Source organism: Limulus polyphemus, unplaced genomic scaffold (assembly GCF_000517525.1).
Source record: "Limulus polyphemus unplaced genomic scaffold, Limulus_polyphemus-2.1.2 Scaffold182, whole genome shotgun sequence".
NCBI classification, from domain to species: Eukaryota; Metazoa; Arthropoda; class Merostomata; order Xiphosura; family Limulidae; genus Limulus; species Limulus polyphemus.
This window is the reverse complement of record NW_013665792.1, coordinates 798,038-815,587: the sequence shown is the minus strand read 5'-3', so window position 1 is coordinate 815,587 and position 17,550 is coordinate 798,038. Positions and strand designations below refer to the sequence as shown.

The 17,550-nt window shown below is 32.0% G+C and overlaps 1 protein-coding gene across 1 annotated transcript in view; it reads right to left on the bottom strand.

Annotated features, from left to right (window-relative positions):
* LOC106478128 (protein spire homolog 1-like) overlaps positions 1–12,276 on the bottom strand; it is a 114,311-nt gene extending 102,035 nt beyond the window's left edge. The window contains exon 1 of the mRNA XM_022381662.1: positions 12,018–12,276. Within this exon, the coding sequence (XP_022237370.1) occupies positions 12,018–12,276 (259 nt within the window). The remainder of the gene's footprint in view (positions 1–12,017) is intronic.
* Between the last annotated feature and the right edge of the window lie 5,274 nt (positions 12,277–17,550).

Genomic DNA, 17,550 nt, shown 5'->3' with positions numbered 1-17,550 from the left:
TGTGTGTGTTAGTGCTAAAGTGTTTAGGTAGTTTGAAGAAAAACTTTATAATTTTGATCTCGCGCTGATAATCACATATTTAATTTGTATTACAATTGACTATTGAACAAACAAACATGTTACCACAAACACAACTTACTGCAGACATGCATAGTACTTATTACTGAAAATTATATAAAGCTTTTATACGACGCCATTCTCGCAGAGCTATTTGGTAACGCACAGAGTGGTTCATAAAGGCAGTCCATTTGCCCCTTCCCATATACCTGTAATATACCTGCGACCTACGGTTGATGGGGGCGATCATAGTGCAGTGCATACACAACTAACGGGTTTGATAAGATCAACACTCACCAACAGGAAGAAACGGGTCAACGGTCGGCCACAGATGTATACAAACATATTTATACATCATTTTCAATAAATTGTTTAATTTTTCATATACAATTTCCCTATTTTATCTTTATTACTATGCATATACATACAAGAACCTGTGCATTTTTGTACTTCATTTATAAAGTGAAAAAATTCCCATACATAATTTATTTAAAAGCTCTTGATTACTTATAAAACAAGCAGAGTTTACGGCAATTGTATTCATATGTTTTTAAAACTTGTAATCAAACTAACAGCTACTGCCGATTCACACTACCACACTGCAGTAAAACTGAAAACTATCTAACTAATGTAAAAAACACGGTATTACTGGCGATATAAAAAAAATTATTTCAATAATGTACAATTCTAATTTATATAGAAAAAAAAATTGTTTTTGAAGCACATACAAGATAAAAACGTATTTAGCGTACAATTCTAGTATACTTTAATATGAATCTATATTAAGGTAAACAAAAGATGAATCAAACAACTATATCACAATTATTAATAACTGTTGGTTGAAGGAAATACGTGCATGCCGACATAACACATTGAATATCAATTTAAAAAAAAAATAGTTAACACCTTTCATAAATTTCTACACAACGATCAGCTTTTACAGAAATATTTATCACTATAATGTCACTGCAACAAACACAATGTCGTTGAATCAATACAGAATTGTTTTATTAATTTGAGTAACCATGAAAACTGACTACACCATTTTTATGGTATTTTTTTTTAAAAGGTTTGTTACTCTGATAAATACACCAAAACATTTTCCATTAAATTCGAAATTAAACTTGTTTTTTCACGCAAATCGTTTTCTTTCTAGTCTCTCTACTGAGATCATTTATTGTTTAACAGGCCAGATTTCTCAACAAATGCTAATTGAGTTTCAAAAGAGGAAAAACCACTTAGGAACAAAATTAAATTAATTTTATGAACAATCGTAAAAATGAAATGTAATAAAAGGTACAATAAACCATAAAATAAAAAAATCGTAACAATAATCTTCAGCAATAGATGTAAAAAAAAGGAAGGAATATTATAACAGTCATCCAGCTTAGTTTTACGCAATCGAAATTTTCATCATGAGCACGCTAAAACATTGTTTTAAAACAACTGATTAAGACATTGGTTAGAAATGCGTTTAAAAGTTTTTCTTTGTTTAAAATGATGGAAATAACGTATAATAAATGTGCTTTGAAATGTCAACGTCCAAGCAAATTTTAATTTTGGTTTGGTTGCGAATTAGTGCAAATTTAATACACTATACCCACTTGACCGGCTTACAACGCTTAGTGAAACAGACCTCAAAATTTTACCGATATAAACAGTAATGTTTTTATGTTGTTGTTTTTTCAAGAACTCTAGTTTATCGGTACTACATTTAAAAATTACATCAATAAAGATATAATCAAACCCTCACATACAGTCCTAGTAAAAGTCGTGTTCTTGTTGTGAGGAGAGTACCTCTTTTATAAAATTGTGTTCTATTATAAAGAAATGGTTGTTGCATAAACAACAGTCATTTTTCCAATTGTCTGAATCTTGAATACCCAAAGTGTGAATTTTTTTATGGATTTTTGTTTGTAGTGCCAATCAATAGATGGCACATAAGTTTTAGTTATAAACATAGATACTGTCCATTACAGTACGAAAGGGTGAAGAAAAAGTGAAATAGCAATATAAAATATACCAGAGCCCAAAAAATATTAAAAAAAGATATACTGCTTCACACTGTGAAATCTAATAGTCACTTCAAAGTATAGTAAATTTATGATTTATCAATGAAGGCTCCATTAACGAATAATTTAAATAAATCTGACTGTTGTGAATTCAGGGAAGTACTTTTCATGCACTTCTTAAACCTTTTAATGTTTCAAGGTTATCTATTTTAAAATATATACTTAACATTATTCTTTTTAAATCACGGAATATCATTACTGTTTGTATCTCCAGTCAAATATTTACATACAAAGTATTATTTATCTGTCGGCCTCATTAACTGTCGTTACGGTGTTTCGGGTATTCTATAGTCCAAAATACAGAAGGGTTAATTAAGAATGATCACGCCAGTATTACTTCGAGTCACATTGAACTTCATAAAGAATAAACTTGTGGTAAATACGGTACAAACATACACGAAGTGTACCACACAAACATCTGGCAATCGGAAACAAACAAAATAGCAGGAAAAATGGAAACAGAAAATATTGGAAAGGAATAATAGGTTAATAAATAATACCATGTAATCTAAAAGAAGATTTAGACTCACTATTACAGAACAACAAATAATGTATATGGATGCAAGTTTCGACACTTTCACATGTCCAACTTTTGCGTGTGAAAGAAACATAAACATGTTACCTCAGGGCATATGACGTTCGAAAAGAGTTCAGACGTGTTAAAGTTTGGCAACCTCTGAATTAGCAAACTTTCCAAATTTTGAGAATGTCAAAAAAAGAGAAAGGAAAATATTGATAGAGTGACTTCCAAAAAGAAAAATACCTCGCCTGTTGTCGTTCAAGAATCTCTAATCTTCTAACATGCAACCTTGTTTTTTAGTGGTTTTTTTTCCACAGTCATATGACGAACATGTTTTTATCCATGTAATGATAATAAAAAAGAACACCAAAGGCAGGTTTTTTTTTTGTCTTTAAGGTTTACACAACTTGTACACATAGAAGACGATTGGATACATGGTAATGGATCACTTCACAACACTATCAGTTATTTTTTTAGGTTAACATTTTTTAAAGTTGAAAACACATTTAATACATCCACTCATAAAATCATTACCCTGATATTCAAATGTTCAAAACTTTGAATTAGTTGAGGCTACAGAAAGTTTCTCCTTCAATCAGAAACGTGTTTTAACCAACCAATCAATAAAACCATGATGAACATCAGGAGACTCCACAACTCATTCAAAAGCTAATCAACCCCCAGTACGGACTTCACTTTGCATTCCCCACTTACTTCTTCTCGTGGTACTCCCCCACCCCACATTAAATTCTCGGCATAGGATTTTTAGATCCCCGCCGCCCTGATGGACCATCAGTCCGATATCGGCCGTTTAGTTTAGTCTACTTTGCTCTTCACTTTTTATTTTACCGTTACTCTCACGTTTACCTTTTTAAATTTACATACCTTGTCTGCATTAATTTCCTGTTTTCTCAAGTTAAGCCTATATTCCTAGGCCACGCGCGGGGTGAAGGAGGATTGTTTAATCTTCTAGCACCCTAGATTACTAATTACTTATTCGGAAATAATTATTTTTAAATCTAAATAACTGCTAGAAACGAACGAGTGAACACACACTGATCTGAAGATGAAAGGTGGAAGACTTTCGAAACGTCGTCCTCTACATTTGTAGGTTTCTACAACAGGCAGTTGCTCTCCATTTGAAACTTAGATTCATTTTGAATTAGTTAATTAACTGAACATGCATAAACACTGTCTCCGTCCATCAAATCACTGCAATAACATTCAAGTATTTAACTATTACGACAATTAGTAATACTGTGCGCAAAACACGTAAATCCAGTGTTTATCATGTCCAGACTGTGAATCTGAGAGTTTATGGTTCGCGTTCCTTTGACGCAAGGGACGCTCAGTACTTTGGGACCAAGAGTAACGGAAGAGTTTGCTAGCTGCCTTACTTCTAATCCATCACTTCAAAATTAGGGGCAGCTGCGCATATAGCCCTTGTGTAGTTTTACGAGAAAATTCTAAATACAAGCCAACGTAAAAAATTCAAGGCCAAGTTTGTATGTCTGAATGAAAATGAACATCACATTAAATTGTGAAGTTTTTGGCAATTCCACGAGTGAAAGCCATAGGAAAAATGGCACGCCTTCAAATTATATACTCTTAGCAAGTCAGTAATAAATTTATAGATCTGATAAACGATAATTAGATGTTGTGTGTGTGTGTGTGTGTGTGTGTGTGTGTGTATACAAATAGTTAGGCTATTGAATACTTCTTGTTTCTTATTAACATATTTTTTTAATTAATGTTAATCCAAACGCTTAACTTCGTAAGTTTAGCCTAATTAAAGCCTTGGCTCCCACAACATACACAATGGCATTTCGATTTGCAACTAACTTAATAAACTAAACTAACGTACATTAAAACTGTATATTTAAGGAATAATAATATTTAGAACACTTTTTAACTAAAAGCGGAATACTTAAATTATGTAATGTTAAGGTCTAACTAGGGCATATTTCTTTAAACTAAACTGAAATTTCTGATAAGCCTAACGACTAACACTTGCATGATACTATGCTTGAGGTAGGCGAGTTAATGTAAATTTAAATGACAAAAAAAAAAGCCTAAGTTACCGTCGTTCAGCAGATCCTTTCTACTTCATACTCTCGTTATTATTGTAAAATAATTATTTTCTACCCTATGCTTTTTAAGTTTTCTAATACGTTTACAAAAAAAATATTAAATGAAAATATATCTAGGAAAAGTAAATACTCTTATTATAATTTGAAACTAGTGGCCGCCATTGGTAATTTGGTATCTGCATAAGTCGGTCCTAAGGTTGTTTGGTTTAAAATTAAACTTTCCCCGCCGTATTAGTGGTCAGATATGATGAGGTGTTTTAGCAATTAAATTGTTATGTTTGAAGCGAGAAATTAGAATCTTAATTAATATGAAAACAATGTCATGTTAAAGGCTTCTTATACCATATAATCCTAGCATTAGGGCCAAGCAATTAAATTTTTAAATTAACAGTATGACGTTAAGGTCGATAAAATAATGACGTCACACTGCAGTAAACTGTATTTGGTTACGGTGCTGGCTCGCAATCTGCGGGATCAAGACCCGATCAAATACATAGTAGAGGTAGGTAAATGTCCCCAAAACATGCGTGACTTGTGAAATTGTTAGACTATCAAATACAAACAATAATCTGTAAAGCATGCTACATGCAGCTGCTCTTTTGGGGTTGGTTTAATTGCTCTTAAAAGCTAGCAGCAATGCTATTGTCTAGGTGTCATTATATTACAGGAGTTCAGTTTGGTATTTAAGTAAAAAGGCTAGAGATTTATGTCAGGACTCTGTGAGAAAAAAAAATGAATATCTGGAAAACCTGCTGAAATATGTTGTTTTTTCAAGATGTTGAGATTTTTTTTTGATGGCGATATAATTGTTGTTGTTTTTTATTCTGTTTATTTTACTTAGCACAAAGCTACACAATGTGCTATCTGCGCTTTGTTCGCTGCAGGAAATCGAACCCCCTGATTTTAACTTTGTAAGTTCGAAGACTTAGATAGTGCTTTAGTTACGGAAACTTATGATGCATTGGAAACTTTTTAAGTCTTGAAATTTGCGAAATAATTTTGGCATGTATTTTATTCCTTATCTTCAAATTTTAGTACATGATCACAATAAATATTTTTCTGGAAAGTATTAAGAATTATTTAATTATAAAATTACACTATATTACTTATTATCCTCATCTGCTCTTGATTAAAACGTTTGCGGTACATGCGTTTTGAAGCAACTTAAAGACATTGCTAGGCACATGAAAATGTTTATAAGTATTACTGCTTAATTAGCTAATCATTATGAGTAAAAAAAATGCTTGAACGACTGATGTTCTGCGAGACGTGAGTAGAAATAATTAAGATAAAAAGCAATACTAGACAAATCAGCACACAACTAAATGAAAATTTATTCATTTATTCAATATGATTTTATTTCATCCAATCTTTTCTTGCAGACGACCCTTGTTAATCAGTATATACCACACTAATAAAGAAATTATTATCTTAAGGAATTATCTGGCATTATCTTATTTTAAGGCCCGCAATGTCAAATAATTGGTTTGGTTTGAATGTCGCGAAAAGCTACTCTTGGGCTATCTGCGTAAGCTGTCCCTAATCTAGAAGTGATAGACTAGGTAGATAATGGCTAGTCAATACCACTCATCGTCAACACTCGGGATACTATTTAACCAACGAAGTTTTTAACTTCGGCTGTTTTAAGTGTACACTTGGTAGGTTGGTAATCATAGGTACATAAAGAAGTTTTACACTTTCTTTTGATTCATTACATTTTATAAACAAAAGGTTTGTATGACAGCCCATACTGGGAAAACTACACAAAGCCACTATCTTGCATTCAAAATTAGAGCAACTTGTGATAGACTAGCTTACCTTATCCAGCATCAACTATGTATGACGTTAATGGCAAGTATCTAGTTGTATCAAACCATAAAGATAATAAATAAATAAAATTAGTTGGCCAACCAACCAACCTTTCTAACAATTTATCATTAACAGCAAATTTCAAGGACTCTGTTTTTAAGTGTTATCTACCTATCTTTTGTCATCATATACATTTGTATTCTGTCATTAATGATAAAATCTTGGAGCTAAATTTTTAATTCCTTCGAAACAGCAAAACAAAATATTAAGGATAACCTACACGTATTTGTTTTTACAGTACTTGATCTTCTATGCAAAACTCCAATATTTTTTAATATCTTATATTCCCAACCTCCTCCTTTCAGTAGTACTACCTAGATGTATTACTACCGGTTCCGCTGGAACTTTTAACCGGTTTTACTAGAACCGGTGGACATCATGTTATGGTAGTAACCTAACTTCCCGTTAGTTCGTTTCCGCATTGCAACACCCTCAAGGTACAGTGGTCACCTTATCAGTAAAAGGTTTTTTGCAGGGTTAGTGTGAGAAAACTAAACTCAAAATAAGTAGTTTTAAGTACTATATATTGCTGTAAAATAAGAATAAAAAATAATCTCCTTATCATCACACAGTATGAAAAAAATAAAAATCCATAAACGCACTTACACTCTCACAGTTATATTCTACACACCCTTTTATTTTGTTCTTAAAGGCATTCTTTAAACATTTATAATGAGCGTCAGTTGCAGTAATACAAGTATGATGACTGAAGATATTTTAAAAAAATAAATTATTATACATTCTTTCTCATATTATTTCTGAATACAACGATTAAATTAATAACACATTACAAACTGAAAAATACATAAATATAATTAAGGCAGCCCAAAGATAATTTCAAGGTTTAAATGCACTGGAGCATACGTTCTCCTTGTCACTTAAAAAATGATTTTTTTTCGATGAAAGTCCACCAGTTTATTAAAAGGCAAAGCAAAATGCATCATGGATAACATGTAACACAACGTTCACTCACGTTGCCTCTATAGGAACTAGGAAGTGTACTAAACGCTTAGTTTTAGTGACACGTGTACAACATGCAGCAACAGTACCACGAATCCTCAATGATGTGCAAGAAAATTGTCTTTTGGTTTTATTGGATCGAATATATTATTTCCATGTCAAACTGACTAACATTACAGCACAATGTTATCAGTCATAGGAACTTAATAATTACAAACTCAGATATAAAACTTAAAATATTAAATTTATATATGTAGCAGTGAAGGAACAGAATGCAACAGGATAGAGAACCACTGAGACAATGACCTTTCAACTATGACCTAAACACCCCAAAATCATGTGACAATTGTCACTCTGCAGCTACACTGAAGTTGATTACTGGATAATTGGTAAGGAGTACAAGTACACTTTCAAGTTTCTAATAGGTTCTCAAAATTGTCATATTCACCACGATGCAAACAGGCCTTTCTCAAACGATTACCATACAGCTGAATTATTAGTAGCATTAATAACATAATTAATGATATCTATATATAAAACAAACAAGCAAACAAAAATAATTAAGCTAGAATAGTACAAACGTCGGCTATATACAATCATATTACACGGGTATAAAGAAACGAGAGTGGGTCCTTCACTCCGGCAACACGTTTCTTTTTTTCTTTGTCGGCTATATACAATCATATTACACGGGTATAAAGAAACGAGAGTGGGTCCTTCACTCCGGCAACACGTTTCTTTCAAAGTATGGTCAATGGACTTTGACGTGTGGTTTTCCTTTTTAGATGTTAAGTAAAAAGAAAGTTCAAATGCAGCCACTTAATATATACTTATAGTTCATTACTACCTACTGATGTTTACAACTTAAGTATGTACAAGCAAGTCATGTCTTCATGTTTTTAGGGTCATAATAGTATTAAATATTTAAATACGTCACAAAAATTAAATAGTGTAATGATAAATTGAAATAATAAGATAACCAAAAAACATCACTGATTATATGACATTGGAATAATAAGCAGAATAGTTCTTGACTCATTCCTTATCTTCGTACGCTTATGATACATTGTAATACACCTTCGAGTTATTTACATATGTTACTCCAAAACTAATTTCTGATAGGAATGTCGTTGACGAATTTCATATACATAGAATAATCGAAGTCAAAAGCTTAAGTAGCTACAAAGTGAACCTTTTTCCCCTTTTTTTTTAATTTCCCCAAGCGAATGTCTTTGTACCAAAATTCACACACACATTTCTTCTGGCGTGATATACTGGAAATAGAGGGTAAACGACACGGTTGGATAGATTCCAAACATTTAGTGCTATATTCATAAAAGTGAACTTCATATATCACGTACGGTCTGACACCGAAAAATTAGTTCCTACTCCCCCCCCCCCCCAAAAAAAAGGAAAATCAACAATCAGTGAATACAGGTGATTGTTACACTTGATCCATTAAATTGATAAAAATAATCTATTAACGCGAGAAAGCGTGAGTTTAGTCTAGGAGGGAGAAAGGAAGCGTTTATTTTAATGTGCAAACATGAAAAATTTTATTGTCAGAGATCTACCATGTTCGTTCAAAGTTGTATTCGCGTTGAGTGCAAGCCTGCTTAGTTTCCATATTCCGTTGCATTACAGCATCATTTAGCTACGTTACGAAATATGCTTTTACCATGATTAATTTCAACTTTTGGTGACAATCACACATTACTATTTTCGTGATGTCTTTCAGAACAATGTTTAAATAGTTGTTTTTAAAGTGCACTTAACGATTGTCATCACTTTATATAGCAAGCACGACCACATGTAACCGTAGACAAATTTGAAAAGTCTCTGAAAGTTTCTCTTCTTTGAAAACTGTGAACTTTAGGCTCAAGATGCGAGACTTAATATAATTTTCCCTACTAATGTTAATTATAAATATTCTACAAGAACATTTAATATATTTACACATAACCATACATATAATATATAACGTAACAGAGTATATCACTTAAAATACGAAATAAAATACCTAATCGTATTAAAGAATTTTTATAGGACACCAAAAATTTATTACCCGTATAAAACCATAGTTTTATTGCTTTAAATACTTTGTAAAAAGTTTAATATCTTCTTAATCATTTATGTAAAGACCAGTATAATTGCAAAGGTAGTAATAAGAGTTCAGAAATGAAAAACGGGAAATTAAAACAGATATTAAAATAAGAAAATAGTGTAACTAGTAGAGTGGTTACTATCTTTTGGTTTAGTTACGTCATAATCATATTGGAACTTAAGGCAGTGAACATATAGTTGTGTTGGAGTGCCCCATTATATGCTGAAGGGGTGACCCTTAAATTTGCAGCTCATCATGAAGACCGAATCACAATAAGCATAAAATTTCTGACTCGATCTTCAACATACATTAATAATCGTTTCTATATATAAAAGTTATCAACTCAACTATGCAGTAGTTTTTTTTTGTAAAAAGTAACAGCTACATAATAATTAACTTCTGTAGAACTTAAGTTATACCATGTCGATCCAAATATCCCCCCTTCCCTCCCTGGTATTGTTTATATATAGTACTAATCATGTTAAAACTTTATGCACAAACTTGTATTTTTGAGTGAACTGAAAGCGAATGAAAACATGGAAAGTTACTTAATTTGTCAATTCTACAAATGCAAACTAATAACACACACAAAATTATGTATATTAAGGATTACGGGAATGGACAGGTGTCACGTGTGCGTAGATAACTTACGCAGACAGTTTATGTAGTAGGTGGTTGTGTTGACTGTTGACCTAATTTTTAACGTTGTATTTTTGAGATACACTATTTAACATTGAAATTCTAAAATAGACGTGCAATTATTTTCTTACAGAAATCAAATGAAAAATATACTGTTGTATAACTTTAGCAACAGTTTGTGCCTGCAACAAAATAAACTGTGCAGTTATATTTTCGACAAAGATTGTGAACGCAGGTAAACCGTATGTAAAAAATCACAATTATCATTGCAGAGCGTGAAACACTGGAAATTCTGAACAGTTTGAAAAAAAAAGGCTTCTCTCCGATAGACGTTGGTTAAAAAAATTAAAAACTTCATGGAATACCTATTAGAGATTTCCGACGTTTTGCCCAGTTTCATATTTTATTTACTTTTTAGCACAACTTTGCCACTTCGTTCCATTCTACTACTAGTACTATGTTAAATTCAACAAATATTTTATATGGTATATTTTCTATATATATTTCTTGACTTGCCTATACAAATCTATTAATCTGGGCACACGACACCAACAATCACAGTGGTCTAGCGGTAAAATAAAATAGGGTAAATGTTCTCTGGCGAACGCTATGCTCTTTATTCAACGACATAGGAAACTCAGTTAAAGACATAGCGGATTACAAGATTAATATTAGAGTTAATTTTTTTTATCTATCAACAGAAATAGCTCTACATCTCGACAATAGTGGTTGAAGTGCTATTCTTGAGAATGTTTCGCAGTTTGAATGTAATTTCGTTCCTTATACATGATTAAAGCAAATAGTCATTACAATTTAAATTTTAATCTAGTTCACTATTTTTCGTCAGTGCGAACAGTTGCATTAAAAAAAAAACACTCACTATAGAATTAAGATGAATACGTGCCCGGTGACGTTTCAAAATAATTGTAATTTTAAGGCCTAAAGTTTAAAACTATGCTTATTGTAATTATGTTTCGTTCAACATTTTTTTATATATTTAATTCCAGCCATTTAGTAGGATATTATTAGAAAAAAAATATGCAAAATAATTCCACATATCTGTATATTGATAAGCTAAGAGTTCGACAAGTCAGTTTTCATGATGGTAATTGTTATTATTATTTCATATCAAGATACAGCAAGTAACTTATAAAAGTTTCAAGATTCAGAATGCTGATCGAAATGACGCTCCATCTGCAATTATTAAAAACGAGTAAGACTACGACTTAATTCATAGTTGTTTTCACTTCATTATGTTTTGCTTATAACGTTATATGTCTTCTAATGATAGTCATTAGAGCCTATTTCAGCACTAAAAAATTTAATTTGTTTACCACGAATGGCTTTTTTGTTGTTGTTGTACACCATTCAGTCTTGTAACAAGAGCGGGAAATTTAAGCAGGTTTACTTGGCACACTTACCACTGAACGTAATCTAGCAGTAAAGCTACTGGTCTTGAAATTATCCCTAGATTTAGAAGATATGTTTTGCAAGTTTCAGCGAACTTTTTAAAAAGACGTCACAATGTTTTGCTTAATGTATTCAAAATATGAAACTTATTTCATATCAATTACTTTACGAAAAATATATGATAATTTTAAAAATCAAATTCTTAATATCAAAAATATTATCTTATTAAGTAATTAATCTAACACGATTATTATAGTATAAAATACACCAATATCTGATATTATTAGTGAACTTACCATCATCGTGATCACGCACAGACGAACTATGAATCGTTCCATCCTTCTGTATTCGAATTTGAGAAGTTTCATTAAGGCAGTAAACTTTCGGACTGTCTGCTTCCCATTCCTTTAAAAAACATTTTGCTGTTTGATAACATACTGCCCACGCATGTTCTTCGTTGATAGGAGCATTAAATGCCTGTAAAATAGACGATAATCTCACACAACCGTATTTATCTACTTCACATCGGGGAATTAATACTCTCCCCTCCGCCATGATTCACTTGATAATGCGACACTAGTTATCGGTACGAACTGCACTGCAGACCAATGAGCTCCGTGAGGGATTACTTGTGTCGGTTACGAGTGTACCGTTCGAATACAAACCGGCAATCATCACGACATGCAAATATTGCTTGTTTAAAAACAGTCGTAATTTTTTAACGTATAAATTAAACAATATTCCATGACTTGAAACCTGATCAATTAAGTCGCTAAACCAACAAAAGAATAAAAACAACGCTTTCACAGTACAAGACATCTGAACAACTTACTGATATCTATACGCTACCCGTAGAAAAATAGAAAAGATGTCTACCACTTCATGATCACACTGGCATCTAGTGGAATAATAACTTACTAATATTAAAGACATCATTTATACAAATATCTTCAGAACTCATTACGAAACAATATATATATAATCAACAATAAAAGTAAAAACTAAACAGAAAGAAAATTAAACTCCGAAAATATTGAAAAACTTATAGCACGAGGTATATTTACATAAAAAAAGGAACTGAATTGAGTTAATAATATTGATAAAATATTAGTAATTTTATAATGCGCATTATAACACAATTTGTGTTTTATCAGACTTGTTCTATAAACAGATTGATTAGGTCAAAGTACAGTTGGATATCTGCCAGTAAGAAAATACATCAAGTATAATTCTCTTCGTCAAGCAGCTTAAATTATTTAAATTAAAGATTTTATTGTTCGTTTATTTCCTGAATGCCTTTAGAGTAAAACAAAAGCATTTTAGTATTTTTTGAAACTTGACTTTCTTAGCACATTGTTTAAGAAAATACTGAGGTCTGTATTGCTTATGTTCTTTTCACAGGTAAAGGTATGATCTGAATAAACAATTTAAAACCGTGGAACAGTATCTTCAGTCATCAACTACAGCATAGCTTGATGTTAAAACTTTTTACTTGTTACTGGAACAAAAGCTTTGCATTGTCAAATAATATTTTTTAGAAGATTAGAATAATTAGCTCTAAACAATTTAGAAAAATGTAGCATAATTTTATCATTTTTTAAGAACTTCTAAACACATAATAGGCGATATGGTTGATAATTCCCAATACTGATATACTCTATTCTATATCTTAGTTGTTAAAAGAATCAGTATAACAAAATTTACGTTCGTTGTTCTAAAAATATTGAGAACGCTTACACAAAGAATGATTAAGTAAGTATGGAGTTAGATAGTGATTGTTCTAAAACCGATTAAATCATATATATTTGTTTTCTTTAAGCGAAAAGCTGCACGATGCGCTATCTATGCTGTGCCCACCACAGAGATCGAAACCCGAATTTTATAAGCTCTCTTATTTACAGTAAGTTATCACAGTGGCTAGATTGAGCAGAGAACTAATTTTATCAGGTTTTATTTAAAGGGCTGTACATGTTAATGCAATGTTGTGTCTCAGAAGAAGCGAGCCATGGTACTAAGAGCGGGATATTTAACACCTATATATTTGGTTGATGGAGAATTCTCGACCATTCAACAATTTAATGACGTCACGAGAATTTAAGGTTAGAGATCTGGAAAGGAATGAAATTTATACAGCGAAATTGTTAAATGATGAAGAGCTAACGTACACAACATTTCGAAGAAGGGAACCTACAGTGTTTTCCATGAAAGTAGAAAAACTGGAATAATAGAGCATTAACACAGTACCGTTAAAGATAATAAACAAGGATTTTTGGAGATTTTAAAAGCCCACAAGCCAAATGCTCACAAGGACTGTTCGACCACGTACCGTGACGTACGTACCTGTCAAGTCTTCCGAAGTAACTCAATTGGGTTTTTCTGTTTATGTCTGTTTAACCATGATATTAAAAGCAGGCATCCACAGACAGTAGAGGCTTTGTGGAAAGTTCGTCAAAATACGTGGTCAGAGACCGATATTGTGATCCTTCGCAAAACTTTATGGTAATGAAAATCCGATGCTGTACAGTAAAGCGAAATCTTAGTCATCAGAGTGGTCATCAGATTGACCACAATCGACGATGGCTGTAGCAGTTCAAGAGCGGCACAGGACCTGGAATATCGTTCTCATAAAGAATGATTTATGTCATTAGATGATGCCTATTTCCACAAGGAATAGGATTTTGTTTTCTTACTTAATCGATTCAGGAATACAAGAAATTTGCGTTTCTAAATGTTCTGTTTGAGGCTATAATTTCTACCTCTTCACAGACCCCCACAGACAGTTCTCATTCATATTATTTCGTTAATTACCACATTATAGTGATTTTTTTTGCAGTAGTACGGTTTGTACTTCCAACTTGTCCAAGGACCTATAAAAATTTTACCATTATTTATATATTTGCTATAAATACATGTCCAGAGCTTTTTTGGACACTGTATTTAGTGCGTTCTACTAGTCTGATGAGCAAAAATCAGACTTTGGTTTCAAGTACAAATAATATAAACTTTTTATACCACAATGTTTGTTCTGATTTTTATTATTCTATCTGAAACTGGTTTTCAAAATAATCCTATACGATTTTACTGTTAGTTTGAAATCCTAAACAAAATTAATACAGTTTACTCCCCCTCTCTTCTGAACTTTTATTAGCGCTATCTTTTGGTATAAATGTACAGAACTTCGAAAAATTTGTTTGTTTTAACTGTATAGGTCACATTAGCTTAAAGGGACAAAAGCCGCCTTAACTGTATAGGTCACATCAGCTTACAGGAGCGAAACCCGTCTTAACTTTATAAATCACATCAGCTTACAGGGGCAAAAACGATCTGTTCGTTTGTTAATTTCCGGTATAAATTCTTTCCGAGGAACTTCAGCGATACAAGTCCTTTCTTAATTAAAACTAGTTTATTCTTTCTCGATATAACTTTGTAATACACATAATTTCCACAGTCACTTTAAACATAACAACCTTTATAACACACGCTATAAACCACAGTGATTCACACACTTTACTTACGGTGCCTACTGTTCGCTTGACTCAATTATCTCTATCTTCAATCTATCTGCATATCTATCTATATCTCTTCAATCGCGCTGGTTTTTCTCGTCAGGCTTCTATACTAAAAAGAAGGCGTCTTCGAGAAACACCAGCGCGCATGCTCCCAGGGTCACGCGACTTCCGCTGTCGTAACAGATGTTAACTGTATTGATCACATCAGCTTACAGGGGCAAAACAAACAAATTTATAGTTTCTTAAATGTTAATTAAAAATATTTTAAAAGTCCGGGTTTTCTTATTATTATTTTGACATCCTCTACTGAGATAATAATCACTTATGAAAAAATGAATAAACTATACATAAAATAAAGCTAATAACAGTTTTGAATTATGGGCTTTTTGAAACATAAAGTGTTTAATTTATTTATGGTTCTCTAATACAGTTTCCACAGGCGTATTTCTTTAGTGCATTTGGTATTAGGATCAGAGTCTGCCTACCATATTTGAAGGAATTACATTTGTTTTTGTACAGTAGTTATCCATTATAATTCCCCGGTGGGACAGCGGTAATCCTATGGTCTTACCATGCTAAAATCCGGCGTTCGATTCACCGTGGTATACACAGCAGATAGCCAAATGTGGCTTTGCTCTAAAAAAATAGACAATAAATAATCATCCATTATCTTTTAAACATAAAATTGAAAGGGCTCTGCGCACTTTTCAATGAAATCTTTACAAAAGTGAATGGACAAACGGGTAATGAAGGGCGCTCACGCACACAAAGATACACCTTAATAAATTGCAGATTTAAAAAAATCTATTAACAGGAAAAGTATTAAAATTTTACAGTACAGGGCCGGGCTGTGGATTAAAAACGGCCAGGGAAAATTATTTTTTATGCTGGCCCTCCAATGAAGTTGGAGGAGAATGATTCCCTCAAATATTAAGTGGGCTGATATGCTTTAATACTACATATCCTTTAATCTTTAGTGTTATAAGCCGTCAAGATTTTTACTGAGCCACTGTGAGGCTCAGCAGCAGATTAGCAGAGAACGTGAAGGCAATTAGGCAAGTTAATTGGTGATTAATAACTAAAATAATGATAAGAATGAAAAAAGTAAATAATTATAGTTGGACTTATGTAATCATATAAGCTACTAACTATGATAAAATTCTAATAATCAACAGGACTAGATGGATATGATATTTTATTTAAAAAGTTATGTATATATACCTTTTCCTGAAATTTGAAAGTCGGATAAATTTACTATTTGGAAAATAATTATTTATTTGTTGAGGTTCAAAAATAAACTCTACCACCCAATAAAATAGCATAATTTACAGTTTTGCAGATTTTTTTACTCTTCAAATAACAATTAACTCTTTAGGTTATCGAGTCCATCTTTAGTAAAAATAAAGAAAGAAAAAACATTTTTGTTAATTCACATTAATTCTTTCTTGTTTTGAAAGTGTGATTTTGATGTTTCTAACTCTTAACTTCTTTTGACACCGTCTGGTTATTATGTAACTAACATTTCTATTTTTGTTTATTTCTATTGAGTTTAATTGCAGTTGGTTATGCGTCAATACGGTCTTGTATATTCTCACTGCTTCTACTTTTATCATAATAAGTGCCAATCGCTTAATTTATGTAATAACAGTTTAGTAATATCCAAGACATATGTAATGCCCCTTTTTATAAATTATATTTATAGCTTTTTGCAGTTTTCTCTTTCCAAAAGAGACAGCTTTGCTCTGTGTTCTTTGTAGATAGTTCGATGTTGTTAATATCGGTAATTAGTATAAACCCCAGCTAAGTCATTTTGCTATGAATTTCCGTGTAAGTATTACTTCTACTATTTTATCTTTCTTTCTGTGTTGATTATTGGTATTTATTGGATAGCAATATTTAATTTCTAAGCATCAACAGGTAAAATAATTTATCTCGGTGCTTTAAGTATATCTGTATTAAACATTTCAGGCAAACGTTTGTGATTCTAAGCTGTATAAAGAAAGGGCACACAAAAGTTTATGTATGAGACCAAGAAAATTTGGACAAGGAGTTTTGAGATGTGGGTTTTGAAGAGCAAGTATCACCTCAGTAAATTGGGGAAAAAATTAGTCAGTAGTTGCTGTATTTTTGTCTTTATTTAATTCTCTTCACTGACTGGTTTGACGGAATATTTAAAAGATTGTAGAAGATCAAGTTGGTCAGACAGGAAATTAGGACATCAAAAAGGATGTATGAAAAAGGTTGGTTGAAAATGTAAAAATTAACACTAAGGGTTTCTTTAAACAAATTAAGGGTAAACAAAATGTTAGGATGGGGTAGG